The sequence below is a fragment of the Anomalospiza imberbis genome, chromosome 6 (genome assembly GCF_031753505.1).
Source record: "Anomalospiza imberbis isolate Cuckoo-Finch-1a 21T00152 chromosome 6, ASM3175350v1, whole genome shotgun sequence".
Lineage (NCBI taxonomy): Eukaryota > Metazoa > Chordata > Aves > Passeriformes > Viduidae > Anomalospiza > Anomalospiza imberbis.
Genome location: NC_089686.1, coordinates 35,602,811 through 35,620,919, shown reverse-complemented (window position 1 = coordinate 35,620,919; position 18,109 = coordinate 35,602,811). Strand labels below are relative to the sequence as shown.

The 18,109-nt window shown below is 38.9% G+C and overlaps 1 protein-coding gene across 17 annotated transcripts in view; it reads left to right on the top strand.

Moving 5' to 3' along the window:
* DPF3 (double PHD fingers 3) overlaps nt 1-18,109 on the top strand; it is a 185,762-nt gene that overhangs the window by 119,672 nt on the left and 47,981 nt on the right. For 9 of the 17 annotated variants that reach the window (XR_011000045.1, XM_068193357.1, XM_068193358.1 and 6 more), the window contains 5 exons: nt 1,555-1,682; nt 5,544-5,639; nt 6,674-6,712; nt 10,286-10,364; nt 10,669-10,710. Coding sequence is in view for 14 of the 17 variants with exons in the window: in XM_068193357.1 (XP_068049458.1) it covers nt 1,555-1,682; nt 5,544-5,639; nt 6,674-6,712; nt 10,286-10,364; nt 10,669-10,710 (384 nt within the window). In the remaining 3 variants the exon portion in view is untranslated. The remainder of the gene's footprint in view (nt 1-1,554; nt 1,683-5,543; nt 5,640-6,673; nt 6,713-10,285; nt 10,365-10,668; nt 10,711-18,109) is intronic. The other 8 variants (XR_011000046.1, XM_068193360.1, XM_068193362.1 and 5 more) reach the window with 3 other exon arrangements.

Below are 18,109 nucleotides of genomic sequence, written 5' to 3'. Positions count from 1 at the left end.
GAGTTTCCTTTAAAATCCCAGTGGTTTGGTTTTTCTGCATGGTTTGTACTCAGCCTTTCCCTCCATGAATAGAATAGCTTTTTCTGGAATTTTTGCTGGATTTTCTGTGGTTGTTGGCTGAGCAATGCTCTCCCACTTCAGAAGACTGTAGCAAGTACATTGTGGAAGTACAGATCAGGGACACTGAATCATTTGATAACCGAAAGCTTTTCATATAGAAAAATGTTTAATAGAAAAACATATTCCTGGGATGCAACTGCCCCCAAGAAACAGATTATACTTTACTGTCCCAGGTGGAGGTGCTCATGCATTATTTGGTTTGCAGGAGTGATTTGGGACTTTAAAAACACATGAATTTCTGCCCTGCAGAATTTACAGCTCATTGTGATAGAAAGGCAGGGAGCTTCAGGCAGACTGGGGAACAAAACACAGTTCTTAAAGCATAAGTAGACAGAACTATGAATTAAGGACACCAGATGCTGATTTGTAAGCATCATTCTTGTACATTATTACTTGTAAATATACCAGTCTAGAGAAAAGAATTCATTTTAGAAGGGAGGGACTACTTTAGAAATCCATACCTGGCAGTGTTAGGTAAAGACATGTGCAGGATGTTTCCTTGCTAGGGGATTGCTCTAAATGAGCCCCTGTATGGGTGGGGTAGAGGCTAGGGTCTACAAGGAAAACTGGATTATTTCCCAGGTATATTTTAATATCTTGCTAAAGTGAACATGCTGTATTTGCCTGTCTGCTGCACTGCCTCATAATCTAGTGGCATCATTTGAAAGGAGAATAAGGCTCTGTTCCTTCATTTCTCCAGCAAGTTGCATCAAACTGCCTCATAAATCCAGTGTCTTTGGTGCTCTGTCCCCAGCCTGTTTCCGAGCTAGCCTGTGGCTCTTCCTGCAGTGACTGGGTGTTGTCCCACTTTATGAGCAAGATTCTACACTCATAACTGTGTTTCTTTGCTGGTATTGCCAGCTAGAGCCACCTGGAGATTTTATCTAGTCAGTATTACAGGAAAACTCAAGACATGTCTCTGTTTTTCAATGTAAGGTCTCAGCATTGGCCTCCCACACAAGCTTTCTGTTTTCCCACATGTGGAGCATGTCCTGGTGTAGGAGAATGAGGATTGAAGCTGTGCTATATAAACTGTGCCAGATGCTAAATTGCATTAAGCTACTTTTCTTCTTCAGGAGATCAGATTCTTCATATTTTTTATTTCAGTATCTTAAAATGTCCTGATTTTGTTCTTTATTTAAAGCATAGGGAGTTTACACAAAGAAGAAGGATTTTCCCTCCATTCATTTCCTCCTGATATAATATATCCAGCCTTTTTTTCCTGTAAACAAGCACAGCAAATTATAAGATACCAGGTTCTCAGTAGGATAGAAATTAATCATAAATGGAGTTTCTTAGTGGTTAAATGAACTTGAAGAGCTCCCCTTCCAGATAGAAACAAATCTGAAAGTCTGTACATCATCTGCTTGACATCTCTGTCCTTCTTGTTAGCCCTTTCGGGGAGACACACAGTGAGTATGTTTTGTTTTTCAGAAGTTGATCTGCCTCTGAAAAAAGATGGGTTCACCTCAGAAAGTACAACTCTGGAAGCTTTGCTGCGTGGAGAGGCAATAGAGAAAAAAACAGACACTAAAGAGGAAGACACTATACAAGAAATCCAGGTAAAGGAGAGCCCTATGCTCTGACATCAGGGCTGGATTTTACAATTTGTCTCTAACAGTCTTTTGTCCTGTGGCAAAACAGTGTATCTGTTGATAGTTTTGTCATTCTACTGCCAAAATGTTATCAAACCTTTGTGCTACACTGTGATGCTCAAAATGATATCAGCATCTCACACGCTTCTCTTGTCACAAGAAACTTTGTTGTTTGAATGTTCTGCACAGGTCCTGTGTTTGAATTTATTTTACGGCACTATGAGATAATTACATAAAAATACTGAGAAGCTGAGGTGGATCCCAACTATAAACTGAATTTTAATGGTTCACATTTAAAGTGAGTTTCACAGATTTCAATTTGGATTCACAGCTGCTGTAGAGTAAAACATGTCATTGCTTTGCCTATTGTTTTTTTTTTTTTAATAGTAGGTAGCCTTCTGGAGGTATACAAGAAAAACAAATTTCTTAAAAAATATAATCTTAAATATTTCAATTATTATTAGTGATGCAGTATGAGAAATATTGCCTCTTCACATGCATTATGGTTTGAAAATTGTCAAGATTTCATTTCATCCTTCAACAATTAAAAGCCGAGTCACAATTGTAGGTTTGTTATAGAAGGAATTAATCTAATATAAAGGGTTCTTGTATAAGTCCATGTCACTTTTAAAACATCTTAAATCACTGGGAAAGTGGGCCTCTCCCACAGCAGCACATCTTTGCTGATGTTAAAACACCATTGTGCCTTGAGTCTTTTTAGGGATTTTTAGTGAGAGTTATTAGCAATGTGTCAAACTTGGTAATTTTGGGTGAGATACAAAATGTTGCATCTATACCTCAAAGTAGTGAAAATTTGAGGGGTCAGTCCCATGTGAAATGAAGCAGAAAAACGTAAACATCAAATCTGTATTACCTGAAGTTCAGTCCTACTGCTCTATTTGTTAGGAATTTTACACAGGTAAGGGCAGCACAATTGGGTCTCCCATTCCCAGTTGCACAGGTAAAAGAGCACCATCAAAGACGAAGCATGCCATGCTTATGGACTGGGGAAAAGCTTGGCATGAGCCCTGCTCTGTTTACTTCTTCAGTAGTATATCTGGGTCTTACCAAAGGTCTGTTTTTCCCTGCTTTCAAGGTCACAAGAAGTCATGGTGCAGCATCCTTATGAAATTGACAAGTGCCTTTGAATGTTGCTGTGTGATCTGAGCTCCCAAATTATCCCCAGCAGCAGTCTGAGGAAAGAGACCTCAGAGATGGTGGAAGTGACATAAATCCAGGCATTGCAGAGCAGGGAGGGGGTGCAAAAAACCAGAACAGATTTTTAGCTAAACTGCTGTAGCTGTGACCTGTCAACTGGATGCTAGTTTCATCAGAACAGATGCAAAAGGCATGTCTTGCTGCTTTATTTTATGCAAGCATAGCTTATCTGGATTCAGTCTGTAGAACAATGATTGCCAAAGCCTTCACTAGTAGGCAGCTTCCAGTGTGTACTTTGGCACCTGGCAGCTAGACTGTACCAGATGAAAATCACAATCAGTGCCTTCATCAGTATGACAAAAAAGAGAATGCAAATCTCTCTTTTGTTCCTTTGCATACTTGTCTGTGCTGTAACTCCAAAGGGCCCAGCCTCAATGGTGGTGAGAGTGAGCAGGTGGGATAGACATCACTGTAATTCCCACCTCAGACTCAGCCACTTGCCACCCTCCCAAATTCCCAGTTATCTGTCAGGAGAAGACGACTTGGTGCTTGGCTGCACCAAAGTATATAGGGCTGAGAAACTTTTAGAAAGACATAATAGGAAAAGAAAAGTTACTCTGCTAAAACTTAAGGGTTCCACCTGCTAAATAGCTGCAGGCATTGGGACCTGCTGTACAGTTGGTATGTAACAGGATTGACAATTTTACCCTACAGTAAATTGGTATTGAATGTGTGCCTTCATTGTTTGATGGAGAAGAGTTAGAGTAGCCTTCTGACCATGCAGCAGAAAGGTTATGCCCCTTCTATCAAGGATTAAAGTAATTACTCTGACAGTGTCACCAAATTCACACTTAGTTACATATTATCTCTTTCCTAAATTGATGCTTCAATTTTAAGGGAAGAAAGTAGTTTGTAATATTTCTCTTAACTCTCATGTAGTATTATTGTTGTAAATTAGCTTCTTTCCCTCCCACATATGATGTGGTTGCCCCTGTTTTGTTGGGGATTTTTTAAGATGCTTTAAGATATGAAGCAATGAAAAAATACAAACTCGTATCATTAAGTTTGCTTATTTTCTTACATACATTCTTACAGTCTCCTAATGTACAAAATTTTTCAAGCACTTCAGTCCCAAGATGAATTCAACTAATGTATGCAATTGTATGAATTTTGAAGAAACATTTTATGTAAGCAGAACTGGAACCTGTTTAACTTTTACACCCTCTAGTATTTAGTACCTCCAGTATTATGTGAAATTGTATTTCATGATGGTCGGAGCTCATTAATAGCCTTCTGATATTCAAAAATAGAAGAAGCAAAAATTAGATGAAGACTTGATCCTTGTCATGTGCTACAACTTGTTTGTAATACACTGACCAGTATTAGTCTTAGAAATTTAGCTGATAAAGTTAAGAGTAAACTTTTGTAACTGGTCTTCTAAATACAGACATTTTGAAATGTGAAATTTCTGTTGTATTCTTTCCCACAAATTCAGAATTTGGTGCTTGAAGTATGTGGAAAGGAGAGAAAGAAACTGACTTGCTCCTGTTCCCCTTCTGCTGGCTCTCAAATAGTTTTTAAGTAGAAATTAGAGAGAATGGACAAATACAGTAAGACTGAAGAACATTCCTATCAGTTTAATGTCACTATTTGAATCTGCATCGTGGCTGTAATTTAAATGAATGTTGGCATGGTGAAGATAAGTTAGTGATTCCAGATTAGTCCCTTGCAAAATGGCACAGCACCATAAATGGCAGGAGTGGCTGGGGCCAATTTCTGTGTTTCTAGCAGACATGCCAAGGGTTGAGGGAATTTCAATGGGACTTCTTCCCACATTAGTGTTGTGATTTGTCTGGCCTTTTTCCATGTGATGTCTGACTTGTGCATGCTTTCATGCAGGACAGCCAGCCTGTATTTGGTTCTGTAGAGGTTACATTCCAAAAGATCAAGTTAAAAGATTGAAATTGCCTGGCCCAGGCATCTCACAGTTATGTGAGTTGACGAAGTATTGTTCCTAATAAAAAATTAGTTGAACAAATTATTGCTGTTGGTTCTGTTAACCTCAATGACACCTGTAATTCCTCAACATTCTCATGCAACAAACTTCCTGCTTCCAGATTAGAGTTGTACCTGTGGTGCAAGCCCTAAAAAACATGGCTTTCTAGTTCCATTCTGGAATACATAGAGGAATTTTCTCTATTTTTGCAAAAGAAGAGGAAGATGGTGAGCTATCAAGGAGAAAACTACTGGTTTTGTATTCCTGAAGTGCACTCTCAACATTAGGAGAAAACAAAACAATTTAAATTGCAACAAATGAAAATAAAAAACCCAGGCAAACAAATTCCCAGACAGGGCCTGCAGTTATGCATACTAATATTTGTGTTGTCTTGGAATATTGGTGCTCAGTGCTGCCAGTATTTGTTCTTAGGAACAAATCTTTTTATCATAGTTGACTGATATCAGTAGTAGTTTTTTAGTAGGAATTCCCTGGAGATCTTAGGGTGGAAAAGAGAGCAAATTTTGCTTTGGTAGAGAGCAGCAGGGGTACTGGGATCTCATTTGGCTTTATATCAACTGTAATAACCCACAGTCACTGAGCTAAAGAGCAGTAGTTTGGTTGTATGAGTCCTCCTTTTTTCTTCTAACCATTCCTTTATTGTTCAACCACAGAGGGTTTTAGAAAATGATGAAAATGCAGATGAAGTGAACGAGGAAGAAGACTTGGAAGAAGATATTCCAAAACGAAAGAACAGACCTAGAGGACGGGTAAGTGGAGAGTCTATTGGAATGGAAAGGAGGGAAGCAAACCTCTGCTTTCTAGTGTATATTTCTTATGTGTATTGTGTATGCAAAGTATTTATCCATGAGTATTTGGTAGGGATAACACTATAGGTAATTTTCAGTCATATGTAATAGATTTTTAATATTTTTTCTATTTACTTTTGTGAATTGCTGTGAAAGAAAAGGACTATTTTGAGAGTGAAAATCTGGGGGAAATTTATTTTAGTGTTGTATTTACAATTGTAATGTAAACTGTAATAATTATGATAACACCCTACTATTATAATGGTCCTTAAAAGAACCTTTACTAATTGAAGAAAAGCAGCAAATTCAGTCATGACAGCCAAAAAAGTATTAATAAAAGTAACTTGAACTGTGTTAAAAATTTTTGCAGCTTTCTCATGGGTAGCATTTTGTGGCTGACGCTGGCTCTCTTGAGCCCATGGCAAATCTTCCATTTGCTTGAAAAGGGCAATATTTTATCCTTAGGGGACTCTGTGTCCCTTCTCTTACCTAAGATGTCTTCACAATTCATCAGGGTACCAGTTAAGTAATGAGGCCAACATTTTAAACTTGGAATCAACATTTTCAATTGTGGGCCCGTAAGCTAGGCATCTAAATAAACGTGAACACAAGTTTCAGAAGTTTTGAGCATTTTCATCTCTCTTTGGCTCCAGTGGATGCTGCAGGGGCACAGGAGCTCTAGATGTACCTTTTGATGTGTTTATAGAAGTCAAGCAAGAAGGGCCACATTTTAGGCCAAATGAGCAGAATATAATAGCTTTTGAATAAGAGACATGAAACCACATTGAATACTTGCAATGTACTTATGCATCAGACCCTCTCTTTTGGTTTCATCTTTGGTTGTTGTGTTGTTTCAGTTTTCTGCTCCTCTTTATTTTGGAGCTTAAGTCCTTTAATATAAGATCAAAGCACTTTAATAATTGGATAAGTATATATTTCATCTTCCTTATTCTCAAAATCACCTGAACCAGTTTCTTTCTTTCTTTCTTTCTTAGCCAAAGACCCCCACCTGGAAAAAAATTTTCCAGAAAAATGTAAGTTTCAGAAAATTTGTATGAACCAGTAACCAAAACCAGGAGATAGAATCAATACATGCACATAAGCTTGACTGTAGCAATCAACTAATATTCCAGGCTAACAACTCTTTTCTAATAAGTTGCTCTCACGTAAATTGCACATGCTGGTTAGGGTGAGTGAAAGGGAGTGAAGAGCTAGAAGAGATATACTGCTCAGGAGAAGAGGATTTGGTGTATTCATGTATCCCAGACCTGTACAAACAAAGTCCTGAAGTTAGTGTTACACGCAAGATTTTTCTTCCCTGTTCAGGAAAATGGTACAGAATTTTTTTCTCTGTTACTGTAAGGAAAGGAATTGGAGGGTTCTAGAAGTCCCATTCATTTTGAAGTTTACGTTTATGTTTTATTTTCTGGCCTAGAACTTGCCCCCTATTAACTATAGGAGCATCAGGATTGCTTGCTTTTTTCTTGCAACTAACTCCTGCTCTGCTAGTGCCCTGGCTTCTTTCTGTGCAAAAAAAGAGAAGTCTGAATAATGCCACATACTTCAAGCAATTTTTAGCTTTATTTGATGGCGTCAATATACAAAGCAAAATGTGGTAGAAATTAGGATTTCAAAACCGGGGCCAGGTTATCTAGCTGTTGAAAACTGGTAAGCCTGAATTGCATCTGGTCACAAGCGCTTTGCCAGTTTTCTAAAGGCAGCCCTTTTCTAGCCTGACTGAGTATAGGGAATTGAGGCTAAGGATTTAAAATTAGGTGACATGAAACCTGGGCTGCTCTTTGTTTCTGGGAAGGACTTGGTTAGGGTATTTTTAGAGGGCAGAAGAGGGGAAGGACATGCATAAGAAACAAGATCCTGTGGAGTGTGACCTTTGGGGATTTAGAGGAGTGAGAAGGACTAACAGCATAAATGCTGGATTAATGCAACAGAATTACTGCTCTGGACTTTCCAAATTGCACATACCCCTTCCTTTCCCTACAGCATGATTTTATTTTTAATCCTGGACTCTCCATCTGTCTTTTTGGCTACTCTCTCTGGCTGCTTCAAGGCTGCTGGGCCCTGGGTCCAGGCCTCACTCATCAAGTCTTGTAGTCTTTGCTGCATCCTGTCAGGAGAATAAAGGCAGCTGTGGATGACTGAATTCAACAGCCTGGAGCACAGACAGCAAGCGTGGGGCATTCAGTTTAGAGCCTCTGGGGCAGCTGCTTGGTTTCCTGTCCCCTCAAGGCTAGCCCTGAAGTCATGGGGACACAGGGAGGACACTGAAGGCTGAAGAGGTAGATCTACAGGAGGACATTTTTAGTGTTTTTGCTGAACAGGGTCAATGTGGTAGGAGCTGGGCAGTATAGTTTTCTAGAAGATATGAGATGTGCAGATGCACCTGCACAGATTCTCTGCTCATCAGCTGGATATCCTGTGGGACAATTTCAAAGGCACCAAGCATATTTAGGAACTCAAGTCCCGTTGAAAGTCATTGACTTGAAATATCTCCCCCTCTGTGTTCATTGCATGAAAAAGTGTATCTGACACGTGGTCATGCCATGAATAATGTGCTCCTGCATTTCTGTTGAGAACAGTTTGAAAGGGAATAGCTGGCTGTAAGACTAGCAAAATTCTGAGCAACAAACCTTAAATTAGTATCATATTCTGAAATGTACCTATGTAAAATAGTACCTTCTTACTCAACAGGTACGTTTCCAGTGTGTGAATAGAGTCAGAGCTACTGACTAGTGACAAATATAAGACTTTACATCTTTTTCATAGCCCTGAAAAGCCAATGCAGCTGGTAAAATGGGGAAATTAGATCCTAATCCAGGTACCAGCAGAAATATTTATAAGGGCCAATCACTTGTCTATGTGAAGACTCCCTGATGAGTTGAGGGTTGTGGAGGAGCTGCCATGGACTGAAATTCAGCTTGCAGCACATTTAGCTGTAGTGAGGGAAGAAAAGAACTAGCCTGGGATTGATTTCATTGCCCAGAGGGGGTTTAAAGAGCTGGCAGTCAGAAAGAAAATAGTGCAGACTAGTAAGATGATTTTATATGATACGGTCAGTAAAGAAGCTTCCACCAAACAATTGTTGCTGAGGCCATTTCTAGGATGAAACTGCTTTTCAGTTCACTCTTACTCTGCACGTGTGTTGGACTGCACAGAGGTCTTTGCAGAAGGCAGAGTTATCCTTGTCATACATAATAGTATTTACCCCATCCAGATAGCTGCAAATCCATGTCTTTCCTTTGGGACTGTGTTAAGAGTTAGACCTGTGCAATCCCAGGGAAATAACATGTGAAGTTTTTATAAATCCCTGTTTTGACAGACTTTGTCAGGCCACTGTAAAACTGTTCCTTATTACTTCTCTTTAAATATCCAGCAGAACACAATTCTAATAGTGCTAGTTCTGTTCCAAGCTCATAGAAGAGGGATGGAGTTTCTATGGCCCCTTTATGGCTGGGTGCGAATATTCTCAGGATTTCTACACATTCTCCAGCTTTACCTAACAAAGCTCTGTCCTTTTCTTATTTTCACATGAAAAGGCTTGCAGGATTTGAGTCAGGTGGCCTTGTCTAGAGTGAGAAATATGAACAGCTTAATAAGACGAGCAGCAGAAGCAATTCTGCCATTTTTTTCCATGAATAGAGTAGTTAGCAGAATTAATAAAGAACTATTTAGCCATCCACCTGTGATCACTTCCTCAAACAAAGATCAAGTCTAAAATTATTATCATTTACAGACTGTACATTAGTGAACATGAAAGAATTGAAGGCCTTGGCTCAGTTCCCAGTTTCACATCACATCTCCAGCATTGGACAGATATGAGCTGTTTTCTTGTTGGCATCTCAGCTGAGAAGGGTCAGGATCAAGTAGTTTTGAAGCTGAATTCCACTCTCACCCCTGGAGCTCAAGACAGAACAGTCTGTGCTGTGGAGAAACAAAGTTTTTCAGTTTCTGTAGCTGCCAGTTCAGTCCATTTTAGGAACACAGAACTGCAGAGAGACATTTCTGGGTAATTTCTGTTATTGCAGGTAGCCACATTATCTAATCTTTTCCACTAACTGACCAAAGCTCCATTTTATAATTAGCTATGGTATCTTAGTCCCAGAAGGACATTTCAAAACACTGCTTTTCAGCTAGAAAACAAGACATAGCAGCACAAACAATGCTCCTTTAAAAATACGGAAGGAAATAATTTGACCTCTCTTTCATTTGGGGCCTGTTTTCTGTCTGATTTAATGTTTGTATATATCCTTTGACACCTGTTCATCTATTCATTCGTTCATATTCAGTTCAGCAAGGTATTTGAACATCTTCAGAAATGAATGTGTGATGATACTTGACTGAATATGTCGAGTGACCTACTGCAATGGATGAACAGTTTGAGCTATCTGTGGAGAGTATGTCCCTTGCTTTACAAGGTCCATTAACATAGAGCACATCTTAGGAGACGGAGGGTCAAGACCACTTTGAGAAGCCTGTATGGAAGCTGAGGATTTGTTTAGTTTATACTGCACATCTTTATAGGAGGGTGTGGGGTGCAAGGAGACCTGAGGGGTGATGGAATAATGCTAACATTCCTCTTGTCCTTGCAGGCTCGGGGATCTGGAGGTGGCAGGAGACGGAATGATGCTGCCTCCCAGGATGATCATGACAAACCCTATGTTTGTGACAGTAAGTAGCAACCAGACAGCTTATTCTGCTTCCAGCCTGGTCCTACCAGCTCAGTGCACTCAGGGCTTCGTATATTACAGCAAAATATTCTGCTGCTCTCTGACTTGCATGTTTGTCACCTGCTGCTGATGCTCTTGGTGTTTTTGCATGAAGGAAATAAAATTCATTTCTCGGCAAGACTCCACTTTCCTTTGCCCTTTAATAAATCATCTCTTATCTTTTCTTTCTCTTTTTCTGGCTTCTCTGCCTTTTGTCTTCTTTTCCCCCATGTAAGTTTCACCCTCTATTTCTTTCTCTGTTTCAGATAGTTACAAACAAAAGCATAACTCAAAAATCTCCGACAAAGGTACTTCACCCTTGTTGTGTCTCTTGATATATTTGGTGATTCTCTTCCCTTCAGTCCTTTTAAAATCTCACTGGGCTAAATTCTGAAGGTCTTATCCCTCACCAGATGTCTTGTGGCATCATCAAAAGCTGAGCCCTTCAAAGAAACAAATAACATCTCAAATGCTTTGTTTTGATACATATTCCCTTTGAATATAGCCCTGCTGTTTGGCATCTTGCAGTAGGACTGCAGGTGAAGCAAGGCATTTTCTGAACGGAAAAATTATACAAGAGCCCAATGTCAACACTGAAGGAGGGTACCAAAGTCCCGGTATGAGTGAGGAGTCCAAGATTTGTTACACAATGGTTTGGGGTTTTTTTTACAGTCTAGTCCTTGATGCCTTCCTTCTTCTTTTGATATTCTTTTTTGCTTCATTTCTGTGTAGGGCACTTTTCTTACCCACATATTTTTGAGATATCCCATCTTAAGGCTTACTCTAGAGTGTACATCCAATTGTAATTTGTGCTACCAGGTGCCTTCTAGCTTGTAAGACAATAACCTAAAAAAAGTTAATAGAAGTAGGAGAGTAGTAGATCTTCACTTCTGTGATCTAAAACAGCTGGTTTTGAGGACAACTAGAACCCCCTTTTCTATTATTTGCCTATCTTGCAATGTTACCAACCTTAAAATAATAACTCTTGCTATGTCAATCTTTGGGGGCATTTTCTGCTGATTTTTAAAAAGTGAGGAAATAAGGAGCTTGCATGGTGAATAAGAACTCTATTCCATGTGATGAAATCATATTCTTGTATGGTGAGACCAGTACGTGCCCAGAAACTGAAAGACTTGCATGTGAATGGGACATGACACATGATAAAAACATGGTCAAGGAGGAAGAGTTCTTAAAGTTATGAAGAGTCAGAAGACTTATGCTGTGGTTAAACAGCAGTCCTAGTGCACTGGAAGAACTAAAATGTGTCTTCTAAGACTTCTGTGAGAGCCCAAGATGTATCTTGCTGAAATCCACAGATTTCCTTTGCCTGGTATAGGCATATCTTTGTTTATCTCTTTTCTGGAACATCCTTCTAAATCCAAGGACACTTGTCAGTGGTAGTAATTTTGAATCTAATGACTCTATATTGTCTGATCTCGCACTGTTTTTGGATTTTACCGAGAGCTCACAACATGCATAGTAGTGATTTGCACAGAGTAGATTAAACATTGAAGATAATAAAGCAGGCAGCAGAAATCTGGCCTGAAGTCAAGACTCTCATACATTGTTTATTGACAGAATTTGCCTTGGCTTACATTTTGGAGCATAAATTTAGTCTTTAGTGTTGGAAATATAAACTTTCCTATTTCATTTGGCTGCCACCTTTCACTTTTAGGGAACTTACAGTTACAGGTGAGTCATAAGGAATTTTGGACTCCAGACTTTGCACAGTGACTTCTCCTTTTCCATTGTAGATAGCTGATAAAAGGGTTATATGACAGCAGAAGTCTTTTACCTGAGTTTAGAGCAGAAGCAATGAACTGTCCCAGTTGTAATGTCATCATCCTGAAGAATATCCTGCCCTTGTTAAATTTCTATACAAACATGACATACAACTAATTATGAGAAATTGGCCTATTATCCTGCTTGGGTGGATTTCTTGGAAATATTTTTTTTCTTTGAAATTATTTGAGGAATATTTTTATAGATAAAACTCAATGTAATGTTTTGGGCAAATAAATTTGTTTTATATGGAAACATGCAGGTGAAACAGTGTATGTATTTCCTGTTTGGGAAAGCATTATTTCCTCAATCACATTATTAATATAAATAATTAGCTTAATGGGCCAACAGTTTGCTTTTTCTGTAGTTTATTTAATTTGCTTCCAGGTTGGTTTTTCTGCAAGTATCCTGGTATTTCAGTTTTGAAAATGGCCAGAGAGAAGAAAGCAAAAACAGAGATAAACCAAATTAATTTTCTTATAAAACTGCATGGGCACAAAAAAAAAAAAAAAAAAAAGATTTGTGGTCAAAAACTACTTTGCCCTTTTTATCATATTTACACATTCATATTTATGGGAAACAAGAACATATCAACAGATCTCATCAGTTAGAAAAAGGTTTTAGGAAAAAAACTAGGCTGTGTGTCAGTAAGATGATGCAAGAGTGATGCCCAGTGGTACTGCCCCTTGTGCTGGAAAATAGCAATGTTGTCTCTGAAAAGACCTGCTTTTTTCTGTAAGAGGCATTCAGACCTACATCAGCATTAAACTTGGTCCCAGTATTAAAGCTGACTGGAAACATGCAATTTCTATGTGGTAAAGGTTTTCAAAGCTCAAAATATTTTGTCCTCCTCTGTTTTTAAGAAGAGATGGTTGGATGCCTGTTTTGTGGAATGAAATATTCTGAAATACCTCAGCTGGTTTTATTGAGCATATACTGTAGTAGAAGTTAGAATAAAATATTTGATCAAAGCATCAATAAAATTGCTAGGATAATCATGAAATGCATTGTTTCATCACATCACCAAGTAGAAAACTTGGTAGTCAGAATTTCAACCAGTTGCACTGGATAGTGCCTTGAGCTCTCTTGGGATAGCTTCAATAACAACAGTGGCAGGCAAGCCTGGTGGGAGATGGGTATAAACTGCAAATGGTAACGTAGCCGAATGGCTTAGCAGCTGTATCAGAGCAGTCCCAAATGTAGCTTGAACACCTGGCAAGGAGAGGCAGGAGATGCCTTAAAGAAGAGTGGAAAGTAGAGCTTGAAAAGCAAAGCAAAGCCTCTGAGGTCAAGCAAGTGGAAGGTAAACCACCACCACTGTTCCTGATGAACGGGGCATGTGATTTTTAAAGGAGGGACAGAGTGAATGAACAAATGAATACCTACATGTTTAATAGGAATTGATGGCATTTCACTGTCAAATATTCAGCTGGGGAACCATTATTTCTACTGAGCTGTCTTCTTAAAAATCCTTCTACTATTTTAATAGTGTTTATTATATATTACTTACTACTTTTTTAAAAAGAACAACTTTCTCTGAAGTTTTATCTAGAAATTTGTATTCTAGTTTAAAGGTTGCAATCAGTTGTAGCACTTGAGTTCCATGATTCCAAATGTCTACTTCCTTTAGCCAGAGAAGTTACTCTCTGCTGAATCTCTGCAGGTAATTAACTTTTCTACTGTCCCTTATCACTTTTATGCTTTCATTCTTCTCAAGTGCCCATGGAGACATGGGACTATGTACATACTTCCACCTTTGTTTTCTATTCTTCTGTCTATGGAAGATTTCCCTTGCCCACCTCTAAAGGAAATTCTTTCTTTCTTTTCCTTTTACCAATATGTCCTTGTCTCCTTTTAGTTTTATTCCCATATAAACTCCTATTTTAGCATAACAACTTATATTTGTATCATATCCTTTCTTTGTAGTCCTTCTGAGACTGAACTGTACATTCAGATCCATTCCTTGTGCAAAATGAGCATTGACTGAAACCTTCCTAGGATCTCTGATGGATCAGTGACTAATGCAACATTGTATGTACCCAGAGACACTGATCTTGTAGTATTTTGTAGAAGCAATTCTTTCCTCAATAACTTAATTTTAAGGTTTCTCTAGTTATTAACCTACATTCTCTCTGCTGAAGCCCAAGACTAGCAGTCCTTGTACTGTTCTCAAAGGATAAAAATGTCTTCTATGTCTGTAAACAGTTACTGGGACTTCTTTCAGCTGTGTTTTTTTCAGCTTTTTTACTAAGCTTGTTTCTTTCATGTGGAAAAACTCCAAAGGGCCTTTTTAAAGTAGTAGTGGCCAGAACAAAGTTAAATGTGCTGTTCTGAGGATAGAAGCACTTCTGAAGAAGAGTGGTTGATAGATTTACATGTGCTTACAATTACTTTTAGAAGCTGGATTTAAGCAACCTGCTCTGTTATGTATCCATGAGAGGCACAGGGATGGCTGACCTAACAGGTTATTCAGTAATCATCTCCTGGTATATTATCCTTTCTGGTGAATCCCTGAATAGATAAGCAGTAAGATCTAGAATAAGATGCTTGTTCAGATGAACTCAACAAACAACTCTCCCACTATAGCTGCTATTCTTGGCATCCATTGACTACACTATTGGTAGAAAGACAAGATTAGATAGGTAAGGACATTAAAAAAAATTAAATACTGAATAACACAGATGTTGAATAGAGCACATGGTAAGAAGGGAACAGAGTTGACTCTGGCAGTTGAACATTTTCTGCTCATGTAGAATATTTGTTTTCTCCTTTGCTCTGGCTAGCAACCCATTTATTGAAATGTGCACAACTGTATTGTTGAGCGGCACATGTTTCGGGGTTTGAACTGGAGTCCAAAGTTACTGTGATCTTAACACAGCAGGTAGATTCTGGGGCTTGTCCTCTGGGGGCACTGAAACAAGGACTATTTACCTCCCTATTCTACCTGCAGAAAATTCCCCTTGGAATGGGTTACTAAATAGCTGCTCTCATACTACAGGTGTATAGTGTGACAGTAGTGATCAAAGAGGGACGAATGTGAAGTCTTTCTATCAGTGGAGGTCAAAATTCATTGTTAATGTTTGAGATCTCTAGATGTGCCAGAGTCTGTACGCAATTGTAAAGGGGAGAATATATTACCAAACCAGTGCAAAACAAGGACAGGGGTTTCTTTTTGGCCTTTTTTTTTTTTTTTGAGTGGAGTGAATGGTAGGACAGGAAGATAACTTTGAGGAATGACTGCCTGCCAGAAGTTAACTCAAGATTTAGTATTTGACACAGCACAGCTGAGAAGAAAGAACAGAAGGCAACAGAGAAAAGCAAAGAAAGACAATGAGGGGGGACAAAATGCAGTGACCAAAAAAAAACCCAAAAAAACCCCAGCATGTACTCCTCCAGTTTCCTGTTTCCACTGAAAACATGGATTGTTTCCTTCTGTCTCATACTGGTGACAGATTGTGCAAAATGTATGTGGAGAGCTGGCTGGAACACAGCTCACAGGCTGCCAAGGACCAAATGTGTAACTATTTCAAAATGACAGCAACAGAGCCATTAGGTATTTGATGAGGAAGTCTTTTAAGTCATAGGTTCAAATCTCCTTTTTAACAGGGGAAGTATTTTATATTAATTTTCCTCCTTAAGAAATATAAACAGAGTGAGAATTTGCTTATCCAAAGAATTGCAGGGTGCTACAGTCCGGAACATAGAACAGAGCTTTCTTTTGTGAAACACTCAATGCTTGCAATTATACTGTTCCCTCCCCTCCCCCTTAATGCAGTTGTGTAACATCTTCATATCAGTCTTCAAGTTTGAGGGAAAGTAAGGTTTATCATAGGAGACTGTCTGGTGGCCTCATAAAAAAATCCCTCTTCCCCATTTGTGACATTTGGTCTGCACTGCTGTATTACTGCTTACTTCCCCAGCTTGTTCCTAAGGCAGCATTCACATCAGCTCATAGCAAAAATATATCCTTTGAATGCAGGAGGAATTGGAGTGGGTTACATGCTACAAACTCCCACTGTGTTTATTGAGCTTGGCTACCTAATTAAAGATCAAGTCAACTTCCCAGTGTTGAGATTCAGGATGAAATCTACCACATGCAAGGATGATGAGCCTATCCAGCAAGGAAAATTGAAGATAAAAAGTCAAAGCTGCTGAAAGAAAGGCCACTGGACAAAGTTTATGAAAGGCACACTCTCACTTGCTATGTGTGAGCTGCATCGTGTTAACAACTAGTCAACAGCGTGTATTTCAGACTAGGAGAACCAGTTCTCATTATGCTTTTGTCAGCTCTAAGAATGAGAAAGACGTGGTGTAAGCACTGGTGTGGATGCTGGAACTCATGGATTCCAGTCCTGATAATGAAAAAAAGATCACTGTGTGGGCAACTCAGCCCCTCTGCGGTTCTCTTTTTTTCAGAACTGAAATGAGAATAGTATTTCCCACTCAGGAATGTGGAGGAAGATTAATTAATGTTTGCAAAGCCAGTCTGCAGTGGGAAGAGTTATGTAAGAGCTAAGTGTTTATTAATGATCAGCCTTTTATAGAAACTACTTCTTAGCACAGTGATACAGTAGATAAATAAAATGTGCTCTTACCTGGAAAATAAGAGATTTGGGTGAATTCAGGAAGATTCAATCTGTTGGAGAAACCATGAAGTTCTGACTTAGCTTTCATTCTAGCAAAGTCTCACTGAAGCCAATGGTTCTTTTGCCTAATATTGTGACCCTTTTTCCCCTGCAAAAGTCTGATTTGTTTGAGAAACATGAAATCTCTGCAGTTTCAATTCATGGCATTACTTCGGACTCTTTTATGACACCAAAGAATTGAATTTGAAAAATGGAAAAATCTAGACACCAAGAACAAAGTCTGCTGGAACTGCAAATCTTTGGTCCTACAAAGGATGTGCTAGGACAATGTAAACCAAACTCATTTGCCTCAGTTCTGGTTATAAAGTCCTCCTAATCAATTTCTCACAAGGCATGTCTGAGACTGCTGTCACCCTTGAAGGCCACCTGTAAGTCCTCACAATGGAAAGGACTCAGGAGCAGAATTGCTGCTGCCTCAGTTTACATCGATACTTGCTTTTTCCTGGTGCGCTGATACATTTTTGCTGAAGAAGGATGAGTCTGCAGACCCATCTGATTTCCTATGTCATCCTTAACACCATAGCTAAAATCCCTGCAAGGAATGGAGTAAACACCACTGTTTTGGGACTTGCTGCAGGGAATGCAAGTTTCCTTTTGTGCATTGATCACCCGACAGTGTTTTGGAAATAATTAGTCTGAAGTCTTTGAGCAGTATTGGTAATTCACAGCAATAGAATTATTTTTTTTAACATTCTTCTTCAAACACATAAAAGTAAGTGGGATAGAGTACAACACTTGATGAGCTGATCCAGCTCATCTAGCAGATGGTCAATCTGCTAGAAATGTAAATCTCTTTCTCCATTCTAAGTAAAGCTGCAACATTTATGTAATTAGAGGTGGTTACCATTCTAAAAGAATTTAAGCAGTGAGCTCTCTGGGTTGATGATTACTTAAGTGTTATGCTTTTCCACTATTCAAAACATGGGAAAGTCATACAGAACTGCTGATATCTTGTTGTTTTGACTCTTGTTCAGCATCTGTTCCACTGCTTGTCCTTTGCCCTGCAGGACCACAGAGAAGGAGAAGTAGTTTTCCCCTCCAGAATGCACTGGAAGCAAACAAGGATGGTACTAGAAGAGGGAGTCTGAACTGATGTTTTGTGAAGAGCATGCATCTAACAACAGTCTAGTTCTTCAAAATGTCTGGCAATTGTTTTAGGTTTACATATGAAACATGAAGGCAGATGCTTCAAAGAATGGATGTGCATATCTATATGAGTATTTTATTTCTCTCAATATTCCCTCTTCCCTCCTGCAGGAGGTCTCATTTCTAAATCAAG